At 40.4% G+C, this 22,028-nt stretch overlaps 1 protein-coding gene across 2 annotated transcripts in view; it reads right to left on the bottom strand.

Annotated features, from left to right (window-relative positions):
* Positions 1-22,028, bottom strand: part of SEMA3A (semaphorin 3A) — a 127,836-nt gene that overhangs the window by 41,207 nt on the left and 64,601 nt on the right. For both annotated transcript variants that reach the window (XM_081957244.1, XM_081957245.1), the window contains exon 4: positions 20,427-20,546. In XM_081957244.1, coding sequence (XP_081813370.1) covers positions 20,427-20,546 — 120 coding nt within the window. The remainder of the gene's footprint in view (positions 1-20,426; positions 20,547-22,028) is intronic.

The following is a 22,028-nucleotide window of genomic DNA, read 5'->3' as shown; positions in this document are numbered from 1 at the left end:
CGGCTTTCTATTTCTTTTTTAAGCCTCTGTGAAACCTCTTTTCTTGCGTGTTTCTGCCAAGTGTCGTTTAAGGGTCTACGAAGCCATCCTTCTTCTCTTGCTTTCTTCATTAGTGACGTTTGGTGTGTCTTCAAACTCTTTTTAGAGACTTTTCAATATCTACACAATTGCACTAATGTGTCTATATCAGAAATGCATGTCTTTATTTCTAGGCCAATCCCGGTTTTGAGACCCAAGGTTGGGCAATGGCAACGAAAGGTGAACGGGAACTGGGGAGACCTGGGTTCTAGTCTATTCTCACCCACAGAAACTCAATGGGTCCCTTGGGATCAGCCATTCTTTCTCAGAGCAGCCTACCTCCTAGGGTGGTCGTGAGGGGTAGAAAATAAAAGGAAACCCCCTTGTGCAATGGACCAATTTTTACAAAAGAATTTGAAAAACACACAGGGGGCACAACTCCAATAATGCGAAATGCCAAGATGCTCTTTGGGGGTGATTGAAGAGGATGGAAGGCATGAAGAGGACACCTTCCTTCAGGCTGCAACAAGGGAGGAATGATCCTGAGCCACGGGGAAGTCATGGTCCCACTCTTGCAGGTGTGATCCCGTCACTCCACCATCACAAGGCAAGAATGAAGGGCAGAGCAGCAAAGGAGGCGAGGGGCCTGGAGGCAAATCCTATGAAGGGCAGTGGGAAGAATTTGGCCTTCTTAAGAGAGAAGGCACAAGAGCAGCCTTCCAGTCCTTTCAGGGAGGGCTCTTACAGGGTGGAGCCAGTGGATTCATTCTCCCAGCATTTATAGAGGGAGATCCACACTCAACATAAGGAGGAACAGTTTCCTGCTGTAAGAGACATTAAGCAGTGGCACAGGTTGATTTTAGTGTGTGTGTGTGTCTGTGTGTGTGTGTGTGTGAGAGAGAGAGAGTCACCAAAGGTTTCCAAGGCAGAAGGTTGACTTCCAACTGATTATATATATATCTGTCTATCACTAGATCTTTGAACAAGAACCGAACAAGGGAGTGACAGCTTCAGTCCCGGCACTTCTTTGTGGTGTGGTGTGTGTCTGTGGATGTCTTTGTGGTCTGCGTCTGTGATGGCTTCCAAAGGGCATTCTAGTTAATCCACAGGGCCCAAGAACATTTTGGCACCTCTGAACTCTCTGCTTTGAAGCAAAGGGAAACAAAGCAAACATCAGACACACAGGTGAGTCTTCCAAAAACTTCTTGTCTGGATTATACAAGCACATACACACAAAAACAAAACAAAAACCAGTGGGCTGTAGGTAAATTTGGGATTACCGCATTTGAGATGACATTTATTGCCAGGAATACAGTTTATCCCTGTCATTAGTAAGACACACACACACACACACACACACAATCATTTTTCAGGCAACTCGGAGACAAAGGCTTGTGAAAGGAAAGGCTCTCTAGACTTAGGAGGAGCTCCAAAGATGTTTATGAAGTAAGCAGCTAAGGAAAAAAGAGGGGAAAGCCCCCAAAGAATCCATGGGTCAAACTGAAAGGGCCAGATGAAAGACATTCTGGTACACCTTAAAGAGCTAAGGAAGGAACATGAGGGGGAACGTAAAATACATCCGTCAAAAGAAAAGTTTCAGATTAAAGATTACAGGATGAAAAGAAACCAAACCAACAAAACCTCTTTTAAAAATCTCAAAGACTAGCAAAACTATTTTGGTACAATGATTTTGCGGATTGGAATCAACTTCAATAGATAAATCAAGTGCTTTGCTGAATTACAGCATAATTTTATTTATCTATGTGGTTAGGGGCAAAGGATTTGCAATTTTATTCATTTTCCTTCTAGTTCTTTTTTTAAGGACCTTAAAATATACTATTCTTTTTTCTTTCTTAAGACTCGTTTACACATTTAGTAAAATCAGAAGACACTCCTGGGACTGTCTATTTCAGGCCACGGATAATAGATTGAGTTTTTGAATATTTCCTAGAAAAACAAGTTGGAACGAGTTACTAAAAGCTTTCTTGTATGCATTGTTTCTGCTCTTTCTCTCTGTATGTAAAAGAATAAAAAAGAGACAGGGGAAGCGAGGAAAAAAATGTGATGATGTCATCACAAAAATGGTAGAATTTTTGTACTTGGCAACTTTATCAGAAGTCATGACACAAATACATCACTGCACAATTTGGACGATAATGTCACGATGTGCAAGTTGTCACTGAGGCATCATCTTTTTTAGCTTGATATTTATATGCTGATTTGAGCAGCTGCATCTGAGCTTTTGACGGCTTGAAGGGAGGGATGGAAAAGAAAAAGTTGGTAAGTTTGTTAGTAAAAAATATTAGAGGAACAAAGAGCCACAAAGGTACAAACTTGCCTTATATTATATCATCCCGTTGGTTTATCTAACCCAACTTTCCTCAACTCGGTATTCTACCAATTAGTTGAAACTACAACACTTAATGATTAAGAGATGAGACAATCTTTTATCCCTGACATTCCTGCTCTTAAGTTGTAGCCCTGCTCCCATTCTTAATATTCTAGGACTGCTACCATTGCCATCAATGTAATGGTTCCCATTTTCAAGGTATTTTTTTCTCCTTCTGGATGAAGCTTATGCCTTCCCCTCCCCCTCCCTCCCTCCCTCCCTCCCTCCCTCCCTCAATGAGGCTACTCCAATCAGAACTTATTCGAAGCAAACTAATGTCAGGATAAAAACAATGCAAAAGAAACCATACAGCTTTATATATCACCTACATAAGATCAAGAAATGAATATTGTGGGTCTGACCCACGGAGAACTGTAAGGGCTGCAGACAGCACCTTGATTTGAGTCCAGATTTAAGAACCCATCTAGTCCTTAAGTAAAGCATTGCTGGATTTATTTATTTATTCCAACAAATTGTGCCATGCATAGTCAACAATCCAACTTTATTCGGTTAATAACAACTTTATTTTTAAAGTTTTATATTTACCAACTATATTTAACAGGGTGATGCAGCTGAAAGATCAGATGAAGTTCTAGTCAAAATTAAGAAAAACCAGGGTTCCTTTGAATTCTTTATGGGTCAGGTACACAGGTGTAATATTAGATCCAGGCGAAGACTGCATGGCCTGCATGACTCTCTTCAAGTCAAGTGCTGGACTGAGTTATGTTGAAACAACGTGGTGTTTTCCCAGAAGATGGAAGAAGGAAGAATGAAGTTAAAGGACAAGGCCTTCAGTTTATCTGGGCAGAAGCTGTAACTCCAAGGGTGGAACTGCCTTGAGAGTTGATAGAGGGATTTAAAGAGGGACCACGGGACCAGCTGTAGTAATGTCTTCCTGGACTGGATTCCCAGGTCCTTAGGAGGATCCTTTCCGATATTTCTATATTACACTTCTATGAAATTCTGAACTATCCTTCCACCTCACTCAGAAGATCTTACCTATTTTTTAAGGCTACCTATTTCCTGGAATACAAGAGTATAGTTTGTAGGCATGCTCAGCCTTTTCTCAAGGGGAGCCTCACCAACGCACACACATGGATTTAATTTTGTAGTGAAATTGAGGAAAGGGTTTTGTAGCTTAGCCAATTGCTAGTAAACTGAATGGGATTACTTGACTAAGAGACAGGATGCCTTAAGTAGGAAAGGTGGCTTATCCCCACTTGCCATTGAAATTGGGTGACAACAATGAGAGTTGCTATCCCTCAGCCAAGACCATCTCTCTGTCTGGCAGGGCTTCCTTGCCACTTTGGGCTAGTAGGCAAGTAAAAGCATTGCATTAGTAACTGAACTGATGTGGACGTTGGTGCCAAAAAACTCCACTTAAGATAGAAAGCAGGAAAATATTTTTCCCAGCTCTCAGATGAATCATTAAGGGACCTGCACTTTTAGATAGGAGGTTTTGGAACAAATTGCTTCTAGCAGATCTTTTCATAACATTTTGGCTCCTTTTAGGCCCATAAATGTCTTACATCTTGATTCCAGAGTGCACACTTTAACCCGCTCAATACTCTTTTGGGACACGGAGTTAGATGCGTCGTTCTTTGGTTCACGGCCAGTTTTGGGGAGGGGAAGGTGCTTGGGGAGAAGAAGGAGCTATGGGAAGTGGAGGGAGGACTTGGCAAGCAGAGCTGATGAATGGGGCCCCTGACCGAGCATGCGGGATAACTCACCAACTGGTGCAATCAAAATATTTGATGGGCTTGAAATACTTCTGAGTCGTCATCACATTTCTCAGAATGAAGTGCTTACATTGAGGAGATTGGTACCAAATAGAGGATCTCATTCTCCTTGGACATGAATGCCCAAGGTGATCCCGCAGAAGTGGAGCCATCAATTACGGCGAGAGGGTCATGCTAGACTTGACTGATTACTAAGGACGTCAAAAATTCCGTATCCCAGGCATCCCAGACATAAGATACCATCAAGAATATTGAACAATTCTCAGAGGACGCTGAGCATTGGAATCTCTTTGTGTAACAACATGCAGGCTTGTCATGTATAATCTATCACCTCCATTGCTTTCTGCTTCCACACAGGAAAAATCTCTGGAAAAATAAATGCTAGGCTGTAACGAATGTCTGTTTTTTATGTGCAACTTATTAAATAGACGGCAGATGCAAGCAATAAGATATGCAACCATCTCTGCGCCTGACTTATTAATCTTGTACTGTATTTTTCAAACTACATTTGGACAAGAATTTATCAAGTATAATTGTTTTTACAGACTATTTTTAAGTTAATCCTCCAAAATTGTAATGATTTTCAACTGTGATTCTAAACATTAATATCATTCTGTTCCTCTTTCGCCCTTTAGATTTCTTGCAACCATTCGTTTAGTTTAATTTGCTACAGTCAAATAGACCAGCCTACAGAAGTTTTATTCCAATCAACTTTCTCAAAAGGAGGAAACTTCCAAATGACCATAAATGTATCTTTAAAATGTGGTTCTCCACCAGTGTTAGATTAAGTCATGTCAACTGATTTTAGAAATGCAGGATGGCTGATGGTGCAAATGTTGCCCTACGTTGCCCAGGTTTTAGATGGATCTCTGATCCCTGAAAAAGGGACAGGGTAGAAAGGTTGATGTTATGGATCTAGGACAACCCGTATGGCCTATCAGGCTACTACCCAAGTTTGCCTTGTTCTTGTCTGAATACTTTGTCTTCTCTAAAATGTTAGCTCCCAAAATTGTGTCATCCGAAGTCTTGACCATTTCAACTATCTTACCTAGGTCACTGATAAAAATGTTGACCTTCACAGGACTCACAACAGAGCCCTGAAGTACACTCTACTCTGTATTCTCCTTCCCGCTTGTGAGAAGCCATGATCAAGAATGTTGGGGGCCAAAGGGGAGTCCATCTAACATACTATCACCTAGCCATTATTATTTCACTTGATTATTAAGCAGAGACCTTTACTAAAGCCCAGGACAACCAGTCTCTTAATCGACTAAACTAGTAACTCTATTAAAGATGATTAATCTGGCACAATTCATTGGGATTAACCCCTGCTGGCTCTTGATAACTGTAGCATGCATCTCCAAGTATTTAGAAAAATGCTGTTAATCATCTGAAGACGTCGCCTAGCATGGTGTCATTCCAACTAAGAGCAAATCATCCAGATATAGCAACACGTCTCTGTCTCCCACATCTAACTCATGACCACACTAATCTGCACACAGTGCAATACATGAGCTACAGCCATCAACATAAGGGAAGGGCCAATGCAATGACTTTAATAACCTGCAATGCTAAAAACCCATAAATCTGACTTGGCGGATTACTCAGTTCTTTGGACAAAGTGGCTACAATTATGCCCCCCCTTCCCCCCATGACTTCCAAGCCTGTCCAAGGGGGGCTCTCAAGAGAAGGCGGGGCTCCGGATGCCTTGTGAGTCACCAGGTCCACTTGACTGCAAACACACTTATCACTTCTGACACCCACTTGCACCACGTGGCTTTGGTGCTGTTACAGTTCTGTAGCAAAAATAATTTGTTTTTAACGCAATATATTTAACAGCTTTTATAATATTTTGTACTAGAGCCAACTTGGCGCAGGAGTGAAGAAACCTAAATTCAGGTCTTGCCATGGGAGTTATTTTGCTTTAAATTTGGAAGTTGAACAAATTGTGGACTTATATATCCATTTGCTGTGTGACCATCCTAAGTTTTATACATCAAGTCATCAAATGGGAACGGCTACGACAATCTGACTTTTGTTGTCTGACTTAAACCTTAAGTTGAGCTCTCTCTCTGAGCAAGAGAAAGAGCTGTCGTTTCCATTCCTCTTTTCAAAAAGAAATAATAACTTTCCACTAATAAATAGAATGGTTGAAGTATAAAACCGGCTATGAAAAATTGACTGCATTGTATCCTCCCAGATGTATGTTCCAGCAGACATAATTACAACGTCTTCTTTGACAAGTTAAAATTACTCTGTACAATTTGATTTTAAACAAGCTTATAGATTTTCCCCCCCAAGAACATATAAATGGTTCCCTTCTGAATAATACAGAGCTGGCTTATGCAGTAAAATATGTATTTTAGTGGACTCTGGACATATTATATTAGAGATTTGTTTTTGATTCAGGAGTCATGTGAATAATTGTATGCACTGTAACAGATTTAAATTTAGGTTATGAAATGAATTACAGATAGAAATTAGAACTGACATTTGATAACACTCTCATGATAATCATAATAAAAGTGGCCTGGAAGACATATTCTAAAATGTTTAACCATATTATTATTCAAAAGTCTGCTTTTTCTTTTTGTCAAAAATAGTATCCATTTAGTCAAATTTTGAGAGACAATTATTAGTTTTTTGTTCTGGTTTATTCTGGTGATTGATCAGAAAAGAATGACATTACATCTTCATTATTATTTTTGACATTGATTTAATCTTCTTCCAGTTTAATTTTAGTCCCATTTCACACTAAACTCTCTGACATTTACGTTTTCAGCTAACAGGGGAAAATCACCAGCATAATTCAAGTTATTGAAGTTTCTTTAGCCACTTTTAAATCAAACCCATCTTCTTCCAGTTTCATTCAATATGTGTTCTGTGATAGATTCGTGTAGCCTTGTTTCTTTGCCAATCTTTGGCTTGATAAATGTTGGCAATTTGCATGAATTTTGAAATGCAGAGCTGGAACATCTGTTATGACAAATCGATGCTCACTTGTGTTTTAACTACATTTAAATATGTTTCTTGCAATCATATGTCTCTCACAGCCTCATGTTTATGGGATGCCTCAAACAGTGTCAGACTTTTGATGTTGGAAATATAACATATTTGAGGTACTATTATACATATGCTTTGAATTTGTTCTACGGTTGCCCTCTCTTGGTAAAATACTGACGTGATTGTTAATATGATTTTTGCAAGAAAAATAAAGCTTAATGCAGCGTTTACGTAGTGTTTATGTATCAAAATATGTAATCTATCAACTTAGGAAAGATTTTAGACATATCAAGCCAGGAACACAGCAGAAATGATAGTTCTGCATTGTCAGCAAGAAAATGGGACTTACGTGTCTTTGAAGAAATGTGTTGGAATAAGCTGATATTTATGAATTGAATGGAAAGACCAATAAACAGGGGTCTGGGCAGTCAAGGTTTAATTGATTTTGCATATCAATCTGAGGGGGTGTTTGGAGGATTTTTTGTGTGTGTTTAACATTGTTTTGTCATTTGCTGTAGTTCTTACTTTGTTTTTCTTTCCCTTTGGACAGTGAAGCAATAAAAAGAAACAAGGGAGGCCGTACAATCAACATACCCTGAGAAGGATTTTTTTAAACTGCAGCTGAAAAGTCACTTCTCACATCAGGGCATTTGTTTTAGGGACTAATCTGTTGAAACAAATTGAGTAGCTGGATCACAATTATCTTTTTCTGCCACTTTCATATTTTCCCCAGAAGTTTTCCATCTATCCTGTTTTAACAGTTGTCACTGATGTCGGGGGGGGGGGGGGGGAGGAGGAGGAGGAGGAAGGAGGAGGAAGATAGAAAGCGTGGCTGAAATGGAAGATAAATCACACCAAACACTCACGTTCCCTAGATAGGGGGAAAGTGGTGAAAATGAGACCCTCCTAGCAAAGCAAAGGCTGGCTTTGTTGACCCAAAGGTTGAGTGAATTTATGTTGGTCCACCTTCTCTCTGGACCAGGATTGCATCTCACCACTCGGCCTTCCTCCCATTGAAATGCAAATATTTTCAATATTCAACTACAGGAAGAGTTGATTATGAAGTGACACACGTGTTTTCTCTAGATAGCAGCCAGCTTCTAATTTTAAGGCCATGGAATATTGCCCAACTGTCTTTTTAGCCAATTTGAAACAACGGCCAAATCATTAACTGTAAAAACAAAGCCAGCAAGGAGGAGGCAGTGCTTTGAATGGACTGCTGGGTCTGCCATCTTGATATTTGTTTATTTATTACACTTCCAAACCGTCCATCTCACTCACTGTATTCTGCATATCTTGGTTGTATTCCTATCGTTAAGTAGAAAATTACTCTTAAAAAAGCATTTTAGCTTTAAACATAGCTACAGAATTAAGTCACATTCATGAGTTCCATTGGTGAGTTACATAAACTCTGGGGTTAATTACTGATCAAATTAAGCCTCAAAGATAACTAGATTGTCACCCCTCCCCTTTGTCAAAATCGAAAGCATGGGCTACTTAATCCCACTGATATCAGGTGTGTCATGATGTCAGTCTCACAACCATGCAGGAGGGTCTTTGGCTCCCCTTCCCCCACGGATGCTTAGTCACACTGTTAAAAACAAAATACTCAATGCCTTCTCTGTAGGGAGACATGAGGGAAGGACATTGGCAGGTAAAATGGCTTCTGTACCAAGAAATATTCATGGTAGATTTTGGGAGGAGAGCTACATAGGGTCAGGGTTAGTGAGCAATGCTTCTCCTCCACGCAGAAAAGCTGCAGTGAGAAATGCCTTTCATTTCTTTGCATTTTTCTCAAAAGGAAATGGTTGTCCTTAAGCCAGTTAAGGAGTTGACAGACACAAAAAAAGAAGGAAAACTGGGGCAAATCTGGATAATTTTTGAACTCACTTAAGGTAGGAAAGATTATTGACTAAGCAACCTGCTCCCCAACTCAAGCTCCTCAATGGAAGGCTGCCTCTGATAGGACAATTGGAAACTCTGCTACCTGCCCCACAACATTTTTGCTATTGTAAGAGATCAGATTTAACAACTAACATGTTGATTTTCGAATTACTGCAATTACTTGTCTCTTCTCCTCCTCCTCCTCCTCACAACAGCTTGCAGGAGAAAAAGGAAGTTAAAAGATACCTCTTTTGGGTGACTGGATTCCCGCTGTTCTCTCTCTATTGGCCCATGAACCTGGTCATCAGCAATAGTGGCCGGATCTTGGCTAGTAAGTTGACTATATTGGATAGGAAAAGGAAGTCATTTTCCAGGATGGCCATTTCTTTTTTGTCTTAGAACCAAAAATCCTGTTTCTCCCTTAGATTCTGAAGTGGAAGAAATATTGCTTGTTTACTGGAATATTTATCAGAATTCTCACAATATTTAATATGGTCGAGACTTCACCTTTGAAACACGATGTCACTTTGGGTTTCCTTTGCGACACTTATGGAATATATCACTATTCAGGCAAGAGTAAGACCCCATAAAAACCTCCAGTCTCCAAGGCGTCGCTTTACTGACACTCTTCAGACATCTGTTTAAAACTATTTCTTACGTCTGACATTTTTGATACATACAGAACTCACAAAAATCACACAAGTGCCTAGATGAGAATTCAAGGTCAGCCATGTAACTTTGTTGGATTATGTAACATATCCCACAGTATAAAAACGTGTCATATCGTCCTCCCACTTTAACTGAACTTTAACAATTCCTCTTAAAACTCCTTACGTGTCGGTTCCATCACACTGTTATTTTTCTTGCATTGTGTCAACCTTAAGATTGGCAGTGCTGCTTTGGGATAATTATATTCCAATTGCATTTAAATTAGGTATAGATCGCAAAAGCCCAGGCAGGCACTAGAGGGCACAAAGCACTCAGATATGTTGTTTTATTACCATCTCTTGTCATTGGGAGTTTGGCAGCTCTTACCTGGGAGCCAACTTTGAGGTTATACTATGGGGGAAAAAAGAAAACACAATAGCAGCCATCTGATCCAGGAAACATTAAAAAAACCTCCAGTTCGCAGCTTTTATTGAGAGGGAGGGTCTTTCTTCAGGGCATTGGTTGAAAAGTCACGACGGCAGTCACAATGCCCATAGAAAAGGGGCGGGGCTTCAAGTGAACCATCCTGGCTGCCATCTTGTCTTTTCAATCTGTATGGACGTATTCTAGAGAAGGTTTCCCTCCTGAGCACCACGGAGCCATTTGAAATCCTCTCGCAAACCTCGGCTCTATGCACATTCATTCTTGGCAGTGCAAGAATTTCACACAAACCTTTTCCCTGGACTAAGACAAATAAAACAGACCAGGTCAAAACTCTGACAACATCAATAAATGCAACTCACCAGCGCATATTTGGAAGCCTAAAATTTAAAAAGTGAAAGTTCCCCTCCCCCACCCCGGCTGGGAAAAGTCACCTTCCTTGCTTTATTTCCTCTTTCTTCTCTTAGAGCTTTTCAATGCCCATGATCTGAACACACGCACACACACGCACACACACACACACCCCTTAAGGAAACGAGCCTCTTCTTCAAAGACAGCTAAGCAGCATAAGTCATGGAGAGGGAAGGCATTCTGCGAAGAAAAACCCCATAAAAATGATTGATGAGATCCTTTGGAGCAAGAACTCTCGAACCAAGTCAAAATATTAGGACTGCCCAGATGGACAAGGAGACGGACACGTCCTGGTACACTGGCTGTGAAATAAAGGATCAGTTTTATTAACTCAGGGCAAAACTGGACACGATGGAAACTGATGCATGAGCTGGGTTAACACAGGAATCAATATCAAGCAAAGAACGCAGGCAAGTTACAGCCTGAATGGGCCGGGGGAAATTAATTATCTCAGCTTTTCATTCTGCAACCAGGTCAGTCTATAAAACAGAAAATAACCCTGGAAGGAGGCAAGTGGCAGAGACAAGGCCGCTTCCACAAGAGGCCCAGCTGGTTTCTTTCTCATATCTCATATCTTTATCTCGGTCTCTAGATCTGCCCCTATACAGCTCTGTGTTTCACTCTCTAAGTACATCTGTAATTTATTTATTATTGAATATAAAGCCCCACCTTCATTCCAGTAAGGCAGCTAAAATACATGTAGAAAACAGAATTCAAAATATAACCATACAATCAATGCAGTTAAAGCCAAAATCTGAAATCAATTCGTTCATTCGTTCATTCGTTCATTCATTCATTCATTCATTCATTCATTCATTCATTCATTCATTCTACATGGATACCAATTCTCCAATCACCTCATTAAAATAATTCATGCAAAAAATTGTCAATGCATTGAGTTATCATAACTGTTTCAGTTAACAATAATTATCTCACTGTTATTAGCCATGATACTTTCACTGAGAAAAACTATACCTGTAAAAAACAAAAAGTGCCGATTTCATTTTCAAATGGCTTAACAAACTCTTCAGACAGTTCAGCTAAAAAGAAATATTTAAAAACTGCCATTGGTTAATTACTGTTATTAGGACAAATCATTGCGTCATATAAACTAAGCTCAAACCTTGACAAGATTTACCTCAATTACCAAAATAATATATCTATGTAAATGTGTAATATTTTATTTATGAAGAATGATATGGTTATTCTTTTTAACTTAATATAATTTTTTGATATTGTTAGATAAACTATTCTATTCTAGACATTGCATTAGATAAGAAAAATTACCACATCGTTGTCTTAATATTCTTCTGACTGATTTCTAGGAAAAATGCATCTGGCTTACTTGATTCAATATTTGAATTAGACATGATGTTGGTTTATATAACTGCTTCTTCCTTATGGGTATTATATTTCATACTGCAACAGCATCCTAAAAGGCATCGTGATTGAGTAGCTTTCTGGATAATAATCAGCACCATTTATCATTACACTGAAAAACTATTTTTTTCCCCATTTTCTTTTGAAAAGCATAAAAGAAACCACACAGACATTTCATCGTTTCGGCTAAAAATCCCTATGGAAAAAGGAAAGACCCTGCCATTAATCTGACAGGTTGCTCTTTCGCCCTTCTCTCAAGTTAGGGTGCTCTAAAAAAGTCTCCAGAAAGGGGAAGGCCTGAGTCATGAAGGCCAGGACATTGAAAAGAAAAGATGGGCGCCATCTGTCTGAATTGCGTGGCCATATGCCTTCCCTTTCTAAAAATATGTATCTGGTTTATATCATCTTTTGCAGAACTCTTGAGCACGTTTTATTAAGGAGTTGGCTACATAATCAAATTCCATTGATTAAAGTCATTCCGATTTAATCTGAGGAATTGAACATAGCTATCCATATTCAATCGGCTGAATCTCTTTATCTGGAATAAATCAGAAGAGATGAAGCCAGGAACCTCCTGTAATTCTGTTCTGAGACTCCCTTGTGATTTACAACATCTTACACGTGGCTTTCACAAGACTACAGATCTGTACGCTAACACGCCTCCCATCTAAGGGGTGGTGGTGGTATTGTGAACGTGGTACTTCAAGGAACGTTAATTCATGTTTGTGGTTCCTAAGGATCAGCATTTGATCTGTTGATTCATTGAATGCGTTGTGTCTATGTGGGAACTTGGCAGTTGAACAAGAGGAGACAGCAAAAGATGCACAAGGATAAAAGGAGACAGGACTGGATTCAAAGGGTTGAAGAGGCTTATTGGAGATTAAACCGTTTCTTTCATGTCAATAATCTATCAAAGTAATTGATAACCAACCAGATGGATAACTAAGAGTTGTAGAAAGCCCCCAAGTCCCATTGATTTTCAGATCGAATCACTGGTCACGGTTATTTCAAACTGTATAGTTTCTTGAATGGCATTTGAATGTTAGTATAATTTCTTTCCATTTTGAGTTGAGAAATACATAAACACTTTAACATAAGGCTTAAAATTGTGCATATGAGCATGAAAGAGCAAAGCAAAGCCCCAAGCTCCCTACCTCGAAATGAATCTGCACAGGTGATGCTGCCCTACCTGCCCTTTGGTTCTCCACCATCTGAAAACTCTAGAGTGGCCCCAAAATATCTCCCATCCCAGAACAAAAACAAACCCAGTGCCTAGACCTATTTTGTATCCATGGGCGCTTTCCCCAGAAATAAGTAACAATTCAAGAGTTAACTCCATCCATAAACACACAGAGCAAATGCATGATTGGAAAAGTAACCATTAAATAACTAAGTAACCTTCAGTACTGTTAATTACCCCGTCACAGAGCCATGCACTGTTACCCTGCACTCTGATGCAATCTGGGTGAGTTAACCTGAAGGTGAGGGCCAAGGCAACCATTAGCACTTCAACCTGCCGGGGGTCTTCCAAAGCAAGCGGTCGCTGCAGGGAGCCCTGGGCGGGGTTGACGTGTTATAAGTTTGCAGCAGGTTTTCCACTGAGCTCCATTGCAAGAGTTCAGAATGGACTTGTCTGTTTACTAAAATGAAGAGTTTTATAAATAGGCATTCCTATTCTGAGTGTGGAAGCACAAAAGGAGGAAAAGAACCTTCAACGGGGCTCACGAAGATGGCTTTAAGATGGGTTACACTAAGCCCATTGCAGACAGCTTGGTTTTAACTGTGTGTGATTATTATTCACTAAGTTCATCTAGTTATGCAACAAGTGGGCACTAGGTTTCCAAAAATAATCTTCAAATGGTTGATATTTAGCACTAATATGGACAATACAGGAGCTAGGGTTATTGATTGCCGAGGACTGAACTTTGATCACATATTTGTGATGCCATCTCGACTTTTTTTGCCTCCAATGAAATACTATCATTACACTCTATGTGTTCAAAGAATTACAAATTCAATATTAAAATTAAATTAATTAAAATTCATTATTTGCTGTTGTGCTTTCCATCTCTTTCTTGACTTGGGTCTCGCCAGTCTCTTTTCCCATTTTCCTCTCACATAAAGGGATCCTACTAATCTTCCCTTTGGATTTATTGCAATCTCTTTTTCTCTCTGAAGTCGAAGGTAAATGTGTGATTATGCTCAGTGGGTTTTTGTTGTTGTTTCTTGCCAAGAAATGAGCAAATCAAGATTTGAATAGTCAGCCCAGAGTTCTCACTCAAGGCACCGATGCGGAGGCTCAAGTGATCCTCCCATCTTGGAGGCATGTTGTGGAGGGTTCTTGGGAGGGAGGTCTGTAATGCCGTGAAAGGTGGAAGGAGAGAAAATCAGAGGAAGAACGAGATGAAGGCGGATGGGTTTCAGCGCAGCTGTGATGGATGCGTCATTGGGAGATGAGCTGAAGGGCCGGGCTGAAGAGCTAATACCGACCGCATGGCACGTGTGCCATCCACCCCCCTCCCTTTCAGTCTGTCTTCTTCACAGAGAAGAATCAAGGCAAGGAGAACTTGACTTGGGTTTTCATTTGTTCGTTGAGGGAGAAACCTACTGGCAAGGTAGGTCTGGGACTTCCTGTGGGAACCAGACTTGGGAAGGTTTGCTTCTCAATAGATGTTGAGGTCCTTAAAATCTCCCTCTTTATGGCTCTTTGCTTTTCTGGAATATCACTTAGACCAGAAAGTTCAGCTCTTCTTCTAAATGTCCCAGCAATTATTTCCCAGTCATGATAATTGAGATTACTGGATGTTGATCGATACATAATCATTTATGAACTATGTAAAGCAACATCCACCAGAAAATAGGCTATTACCATTGAAACCCAACAAGGGTGAAACCTGATGAGATTGTACCTGCCTGTTCACTTAGGCTAATGGAGTCACAAGAAAGTGCTCACAGGATGCCGTGTGAATAGAGAAGTGAAGAAACTGGGAGACTGTGAATTCTAGTTCCATCTTAGACACAAAGGCAGCCGGGTGACTTTGGGCCAGTCCCTCCCTCTCAGCCCTGGGAAGGCAGCAAGGGTAAATCCCTTCTGAAAATCTTGCTATGAAAAGTGCAGTTGCCAGGAGTCAGTACTGATTTGAAGGCATCCGCAGGCACCCACCCACACAAAGAGTAAGAAATGCTAAGCATTCTTTAATAGCCAGAGTAAATATTGAGCTGTGAATCGTGGTGTGTCCAGCTCCCTCCAAGGGATAAGCAGCTTCCATCCTGCTACATTTTACAGGAAAATGAATATCAGCTGCATTTTAAGATGTGTGTTTGTGTGTGTGTGCGTGTGTGTGTGTGAGACACATACACACACACAGAGAGACAGAGAGAGACAGAGAGACAGAGAGGAAGGAAGGAGCAAGATGGGATTAATGTCTTCACTCTTGGTTACTATGGTGCCTTACAGACAACAAGGACTGAGAAGGCAAAGAATACGTGAAGGCTTTCTCTCTACAGCAATTGCCAATAATTGCTTTCATCATCAGTTCTGTGCTCTGTTATGTAGTTATTATCCTCTGTGAACTATTTTTTTTTATTCTGAGAGGCAGGAAAACAAGGAGTCAAGCAACTCAGCACAACACACAGTCAAAACAGGACAAGGAATCTTGAGTGCTTCCCTGTGGATGAAATTGCTTCCAATTCTAATCTATGCCAATTGGACCTGGACAACCCACCTCTATTCTCCCTCCCCCAAATTTAAATCTTGTATCAAAGCAAAGCTAGCTGGGAATCCTGGGAGCTGAACTCCACACATTGTCAAGTAGCCAACACTGGTCTAGCCACTGCACATCTGGTGATGCCTTTTAATAAAGTTTGCTAGTTAGGAAATATGCTTCCCAAATTTTTGCTTTCATGGCAGTGTCTCCTCCTCCTCCTCCTCCTCCTCCTCCTCCTCCTCCTCCTCCTCCTCCTCCTCCTCCTCCTCCTCCTCCTCCTCCCTCCCTCCCTCCCTCCCTCCCTTCAGCTGTGCCATTTTGCACATAACTTTGTAGCCATGATCTGCAAGTATCTCTTAGCAATGGGGAAAGTCTTGTGTGATATATGCCCCTCCCCCACAAAAGATGACAATATAGAATTCCACTCCATGAATGACATGGATTCAAAGCGAAGGTTGTTTTTGTATAGGGTGACACTCCATTGGGGTGGAAGCAATGGAAGATACACTTCATTCCACAGTAAAAAAACAAAACAAAACTATTCCTAGAGCTAAAATGGTTAAACGTTTCTCTATTTTGGGGGTGCAATAAGAGAATCCAACATTGTTTCAGAATGGTTGAAGTCTTCTCCTTCCACCCCCTGCCAAGAGATGCGCTCGGCCAGGCTGCTCCCCACTCTGAGGCAGCCCAGGTGATCCTTCTACAAGACGGTTTATTTGAGAATTGGCCCTCGGTGGCTTTCCCCCTCTTATCAGGTCAGCTAAGATTCTGAGGGGGCTATTCCTTATTTCAGGGCCTGAATGAAATCCCCCCCTGGCATTCTCTGACAACAGTGAAAGATACCAAAGAGTATTCTTTGTGCTGCAACTGGGGCTTGCCTCAAGGAAGAGCCGAATACGGTCAAAGAGGAAAGACAAGAGGCAGAGATTCAGTTGCACCACTGAGGCTGCCATGTTGGCTTTCTCTGTCAACCACCCCACCCTCAGGACAGCCCTGAGGTGATTCACACCAAATATTTTATCTGTTTTCATTCAAAATAATGTTTTAATCTATGTAACGAGTTTGGACTGGTGGGTTCTTCATTTGTTGACCACGGGATCAACCAAATACACATTTGCCAATGCAGACACAACATCTTCCATGTCAACAGCTGGAGGCTCATTGAAAAAAGTTGGTCAAATTGTAAAATGTTTTCCTGAGAATTTCCATCTCAAATTAAAGGAAATTGCAAAAAAAAACCCACCCCAAACTCCATGGGGTAAAAAGACTTGATTTATCTTGCATGCAATCACTCTTCTTCTTATTTTTTTTTTTTTTACTATGATTGCTTTTTCATATTTCAACTTCAGTGCTCTGTGAGCGGCAGACTTAACACTGGCATCGTTTATTTGCTAAAATTGGAAGGCAAGGGAAGACATGCCACCTCGGCTCTCCTTAAGCAATCTATAATTCTGAAGGATGTGAAAGACTTTTCAAAGCTGATGAATGTCATGGGGTTCATTTAATGACATATAATTTATCTTGTCAGGCACAATGATACTTTCCCTGCTTCATTGCTAGAAATAGTTTCAGTACGTACAAAAGCTTCAAAAGCATCCTTATGTATAATTTGAACAGCTTGTGCTCCATACAGATATACCAGTTAACACAACTGCACGAAACGAATGCAAGGATGGAGATATTTTTCAACCATGGCTGTGTTTTTATTTTTACCCTTAATATAGAGGTGCTAATGTTCAAAACGTTGAATATTTGAAGTGACAAATAGAACTTCTAATATATTCGGAAAGATCCAGACCTGATCAGAGATTCATGGGAATGAATGAAATGCATTAACTTATGGGAACTGTTAAAAGATGTATTTCTGAGGAAAAAAGGGCCAGTGAGGATTAGGAGAAACTCTCACCATTTTTGTGCTGTACTAAAAATAATTTGCAAACTTTTTAACCAATTATTTAATCCAATCTTAAGAGAAAAAAACCATTCCAAACTAAACATTATGGATAAATTAAAGATATAGGACTAAATCTTCATAGAGAATGTAATGCTGATGTACAATATTGAAAAAAATTCTCCTGAATGGAAAAAAACAACCTTTCTCTTCTCTAATTTTTATTTCTATAAATTGTTGATTAATTATCAGCATTCATATATCCACATCCATGAGCGAACCGGTAGTAAAAATAATAGAAACCCACCCACTGGACAGGTGGCTATATAAATTTGATAAAGAAGAAGGAAGGAAAGGAAGGAAGGAAGGAAGGAAAAAAGGAAGGAAGGAAGGGAGGGAGAAGGGGAAGAAAAGGAAGCCATTCCTTTGAGGTCTTCTTTCTCTAAATTTTCTCACATAACACAACATCCCTATGGGGACAGTTAGCATGTGAAGGAGTGAGTGGCCATTGTGTGGCTGAGGGTGGGCTTAACAGCAGCACCATATACCTCCGTACAGTCAACATAATGGTAGTTGCATACCATTGTTTGGTATCTTGCATGCTCATAAAGTAAAGACCTCAGTCTGTCACTTGTCCATCAACAGAAGCTGGACCTGTGACTGATGTGTATGTTAAGGAACTAAGTTAATTAATGTGTCTCCCAGATCCCAAATGAAGCACACGGGATAAAATTCTGTTTGTGCAGCCATCAGCCGCATTCTCGGGGGTGGGTGGGTGAATTTGTCTCCGTGAGGGACAATTGATAATTAACAAATAAGTGTTGAAGGAAAGCATTCAAGCATGTAACAAGAACGTACGCTGAATTCCTGTACAATAAAAGCCAACGCCTAGAAATAAGGAGTCGTAGGGGGAAAAAGGGGTTTTAAAAAATAATGTTTTTTTTCCCCAAAAATTATATATAAATGGAGAAAAATAATCTTCGCAGCTTTTAATATGTTAATTTCTCTGCCAGACGGTAATCTGATGTTTAAGTGATTAGGCACAGACTCATTCACATGAATAATGATATTCTCTTTTTTAAACATTAATTTGCAATCTTGAATGTCAAATCCGTAAGACGGCTGCTAATATCTTAGCAAGTAACTGCTCCATAGCGATCAGCTGAAAAACAGCCCCATAAATTAAATGGCAAGTCTTCCAATGAAAGATTAAACTGGAATTGGAATTGTTCTTGAAGACATCACTGCAAAGGTTACACAAAGGAGAAAGGCGAAACGTTCCTTTTTTTGGTCATAACTGTCTTCATGAGCTATGATTAATCCTTACAGAATACGCTCATGACTTAGTGGTAAGAATTCTTTGCAAACTTTCCATCTTGTCTAACTCCCCTGACAATAAGGGCAGTTAAATAAACTAGAGCTTGTTTGTGGCTTGTTAATAGAATAAGAAGCTGCAGTTCTTATTTTGAATTCCAAATTAAATGAACGGATCCAGACATTTCTTTTGAGGAGACCAAGAATACCTGAGCAGCATGAAGCAGCTGAGTCACGTATCCCCAAGACCTTTGCACAGTTAGAGCCACTTTGTTTATCTTATATAAAAACAGAATAATCAAACTGGATGTGCCACAGAGCCAAGTTCTTACTCTGTGGGGAAATCCAACTCCAACTTTATTGACTGGTATCAAGGATGTGCAGATTTTACCTGGGCACACAAAGATCTCACCACCTGCCTTGGTCGTTACAACCAGAGGCTCCTCTACGGCCCGTGGTTCTGTCTCTGGCGTTCCAGGTGACAGAGACTTCCCTGTGGGACCCACTTCCAAGTTCTTGGAAAAAGTAATCATATCTCATCTGAGTTGTCTACGTATCTAAATATGTGCTCAGTGTGCTCAGCCGTGCCTCATTAGAAAGGTAATACGGGCTAGTGCCCAGCCCCTACTCATCCTCCGTCCTTTGCATCCTCTACTTCCGGTTTCTCTTAATTTTCTTAAGGCCTGGAGTCCAGAACCAAACCCAGGCGTTGAGATGGAGTCTGCCTATTGAAAAATAGATTAGAGCTATAGTACTAACTAACAACTGCAGTGGCCTAAAGATGGAGCTCTTGCCTCACAATCAGGAGGTTGTGAGTTCGATCCTAGGTAGAGGCAGAAGTAAGGTCTCCTGCTTGGGGGTTGGACTAGATGACCTGGAAGGTCCCTTCCAACTGTGTTAATCTGTTACCCAGTAGGCGGTAACCCTGAGTGTCCTTGATTTAGCTCAACAAACAAAAACAAATCCTGGTTAGTCCTTCAGAAGAGGAAAAATCCCAGCCATTAAATTAGACAGGGAAGCTCAAAAGCAAAAGAAGGGAATGAGCCATTATTTGTAATGTCACCAAGAAAATTACATGGACACAAAATCCTCAAGAACTGAATTCAACTAACAAGCTGGAAAGGCTGGAAAGATTTGACCGTGCAGCACGTTGAAATCGCTACGGGTGAATCGGAAATGGGAAAACCGAGAGACAGTTTGGCAAACCAGTTGTGGGGTGAAACTTGTTAATGAGTTCTACATACAGACACTAAACTTGATATAAGAAAGTTTTCTCCTGGGTGCAGTTCAGCCATGGACAAACTTTCATTGCCAAGGTTATAAATATTCTTAAATTGCTTGCATGGGGCTTAAAAGCCTTGAACTTTGGTTAAAACACAAATTTCATTGATAAAATAGGCATTGTGAGCTTCCATGCTTGAAGATTCGAAGACGATTGTCTCCAGTCCTGATTCAGCATTTCCACACTGATTGCACTCTGGTAGAGTCAATAGCAATGAAACAGATTGTACCTTTGCCAGTCATTAATCAAAATCAGGTCTAAAATAACTGACTTGGAAAAAAAAAAAGAAAGAAAGACCGAATTTAGGTGTCCCTCTTACCTCAGGATGTCCTCCAACTTCAATGTAGGTGCACGTTGGATGGAAAGCTCCAGTTCCACAGACGTACAAATGGGTCTGGTTGTAAGCTTTCAGCACCTTGATGAAGTTAGCACACTCTTTCTGCAGAGACAAAACAACAAGAAGGGCAACACAAAACTTTGATTGCTTTCTCTTCTCTTTTAGTTGCATTAGTCACCCAGAGCAATTTTGAATTGGGTGGCCTTCCATATCAAAAAAAGTGGTTCATATTCATTTGTAATATTGTAATTTAATATAATATTTTACTCCTTAATACATTTGGAGGCCCTGTCACATCCCCTTTCCACAAAACTCAAGTTGAATTAAAAAAAAAAAACACCATCCCCTGAAATAAAACAATATAATAAGGAACATTTACAGCTATGGTAACACAAGATATTTTTGAAAGGGAATTTCCTATTGACTAATGAACAGGACTCCTCACACCTGCTTGGAAATGTCACAAGAACGGGGGATTTTTAGACCCCATCAAGTCCTTGGCACTTTTAGACTCTTAAGAAACAATGACAGCCAAACACCCAGCTTAACGTTCCTCAGGCACACAAACACGGAAGACTCGAAGGCTTCTAGAAGACCCAAAGTTTGAGCCAACACTTCCTCAATCAGTTGGGCAATGAAGCCACAAGTTCCAGGTTCTTACTGGAGAAATGTCCAGTCAAAGGGGATTTCCATAGGGGAACGAGAGCTCATAGAACAAGCATTTTACACAGAGCTCTCTCTCTACATCCGTTGGCAGGTAAGGCAAATTGAGGGTTTTGATACATTCATATATTCAGCTGTGAGTCCCAAAGAAAGTAAAATGAAAACCCGCACATCTGCAAATCAGGTTGCGGAGCTTCCCTTTGGCATCTTCGCTCCAAACCCCAAAACTACATAAAGGCAGAAATGGATTTTTCTCAAGTAAAGAAATCGCAGCAAAGGCCACCTTCCTCAGACATCGGACCTTTGTAGGCTTTCTCTGACATAGTGACATAGATGGCAATCAGAAAAAGGAGGTTCAAGGTATGGAACGGCATTGGTTTTGCCTCTTCTTCCGGATATTTTAATGGCTTTCCCAGTTCTGTACTCTCTCTGATTTCATGTGGTCCCTTATTGAGGCAGAGTTTGCATTCCCTGTATGGTATTCTGCTTACATGTCATTGATTTATTATTTTTCATCTCCTTCTGGAGGCCTTTAGAAAAAAATAAGTTACCCACACTGTGATCTGTGTAGGGGAGCATGTTACTCAATCAATTAAAGATACAATTAAGAACAGTAACGGAAGACGTAGACTTCTTTCAAAAATAAGCCATCACCAAGATCCTACCTGACCTGATCCAAGTTAAAACCCAAGTTTTGGAAGTCGGGGAAACCAGACATCCCAGAAAACAAGGCACTGGCCAAGTACCTTTCTTATTAGTACGTTGCCCGGATCTGCCTTCAAGACACCAGCTGTACAGGTCTACCCAAAAGAGACAACACAAATATTTACAAGGTTTGCTTTTCAAAAGGTCCCCAGTGGTGTCTGGTTTGGTATCTGCATTCTTCCCCCATTCCTGAAGCCTGAAATCTGCAGTAATTCC

Source organism: Natrix helvetica (genome assembly GCF_964273705.1).
Source record: "Natrix helvetica genome assembly, chromosome: 6".
Taxonomy (NCBI): Eukaryota; Metazoa; Chordata; class Lepidosauria; order Squamata; family Natricidae; genus Natrix; species Natrix helvetica.
Note: the sequence above shows the minus strand (reverse complement) of the source record. Positions and strands in the feature narration are given on the sequence as shown.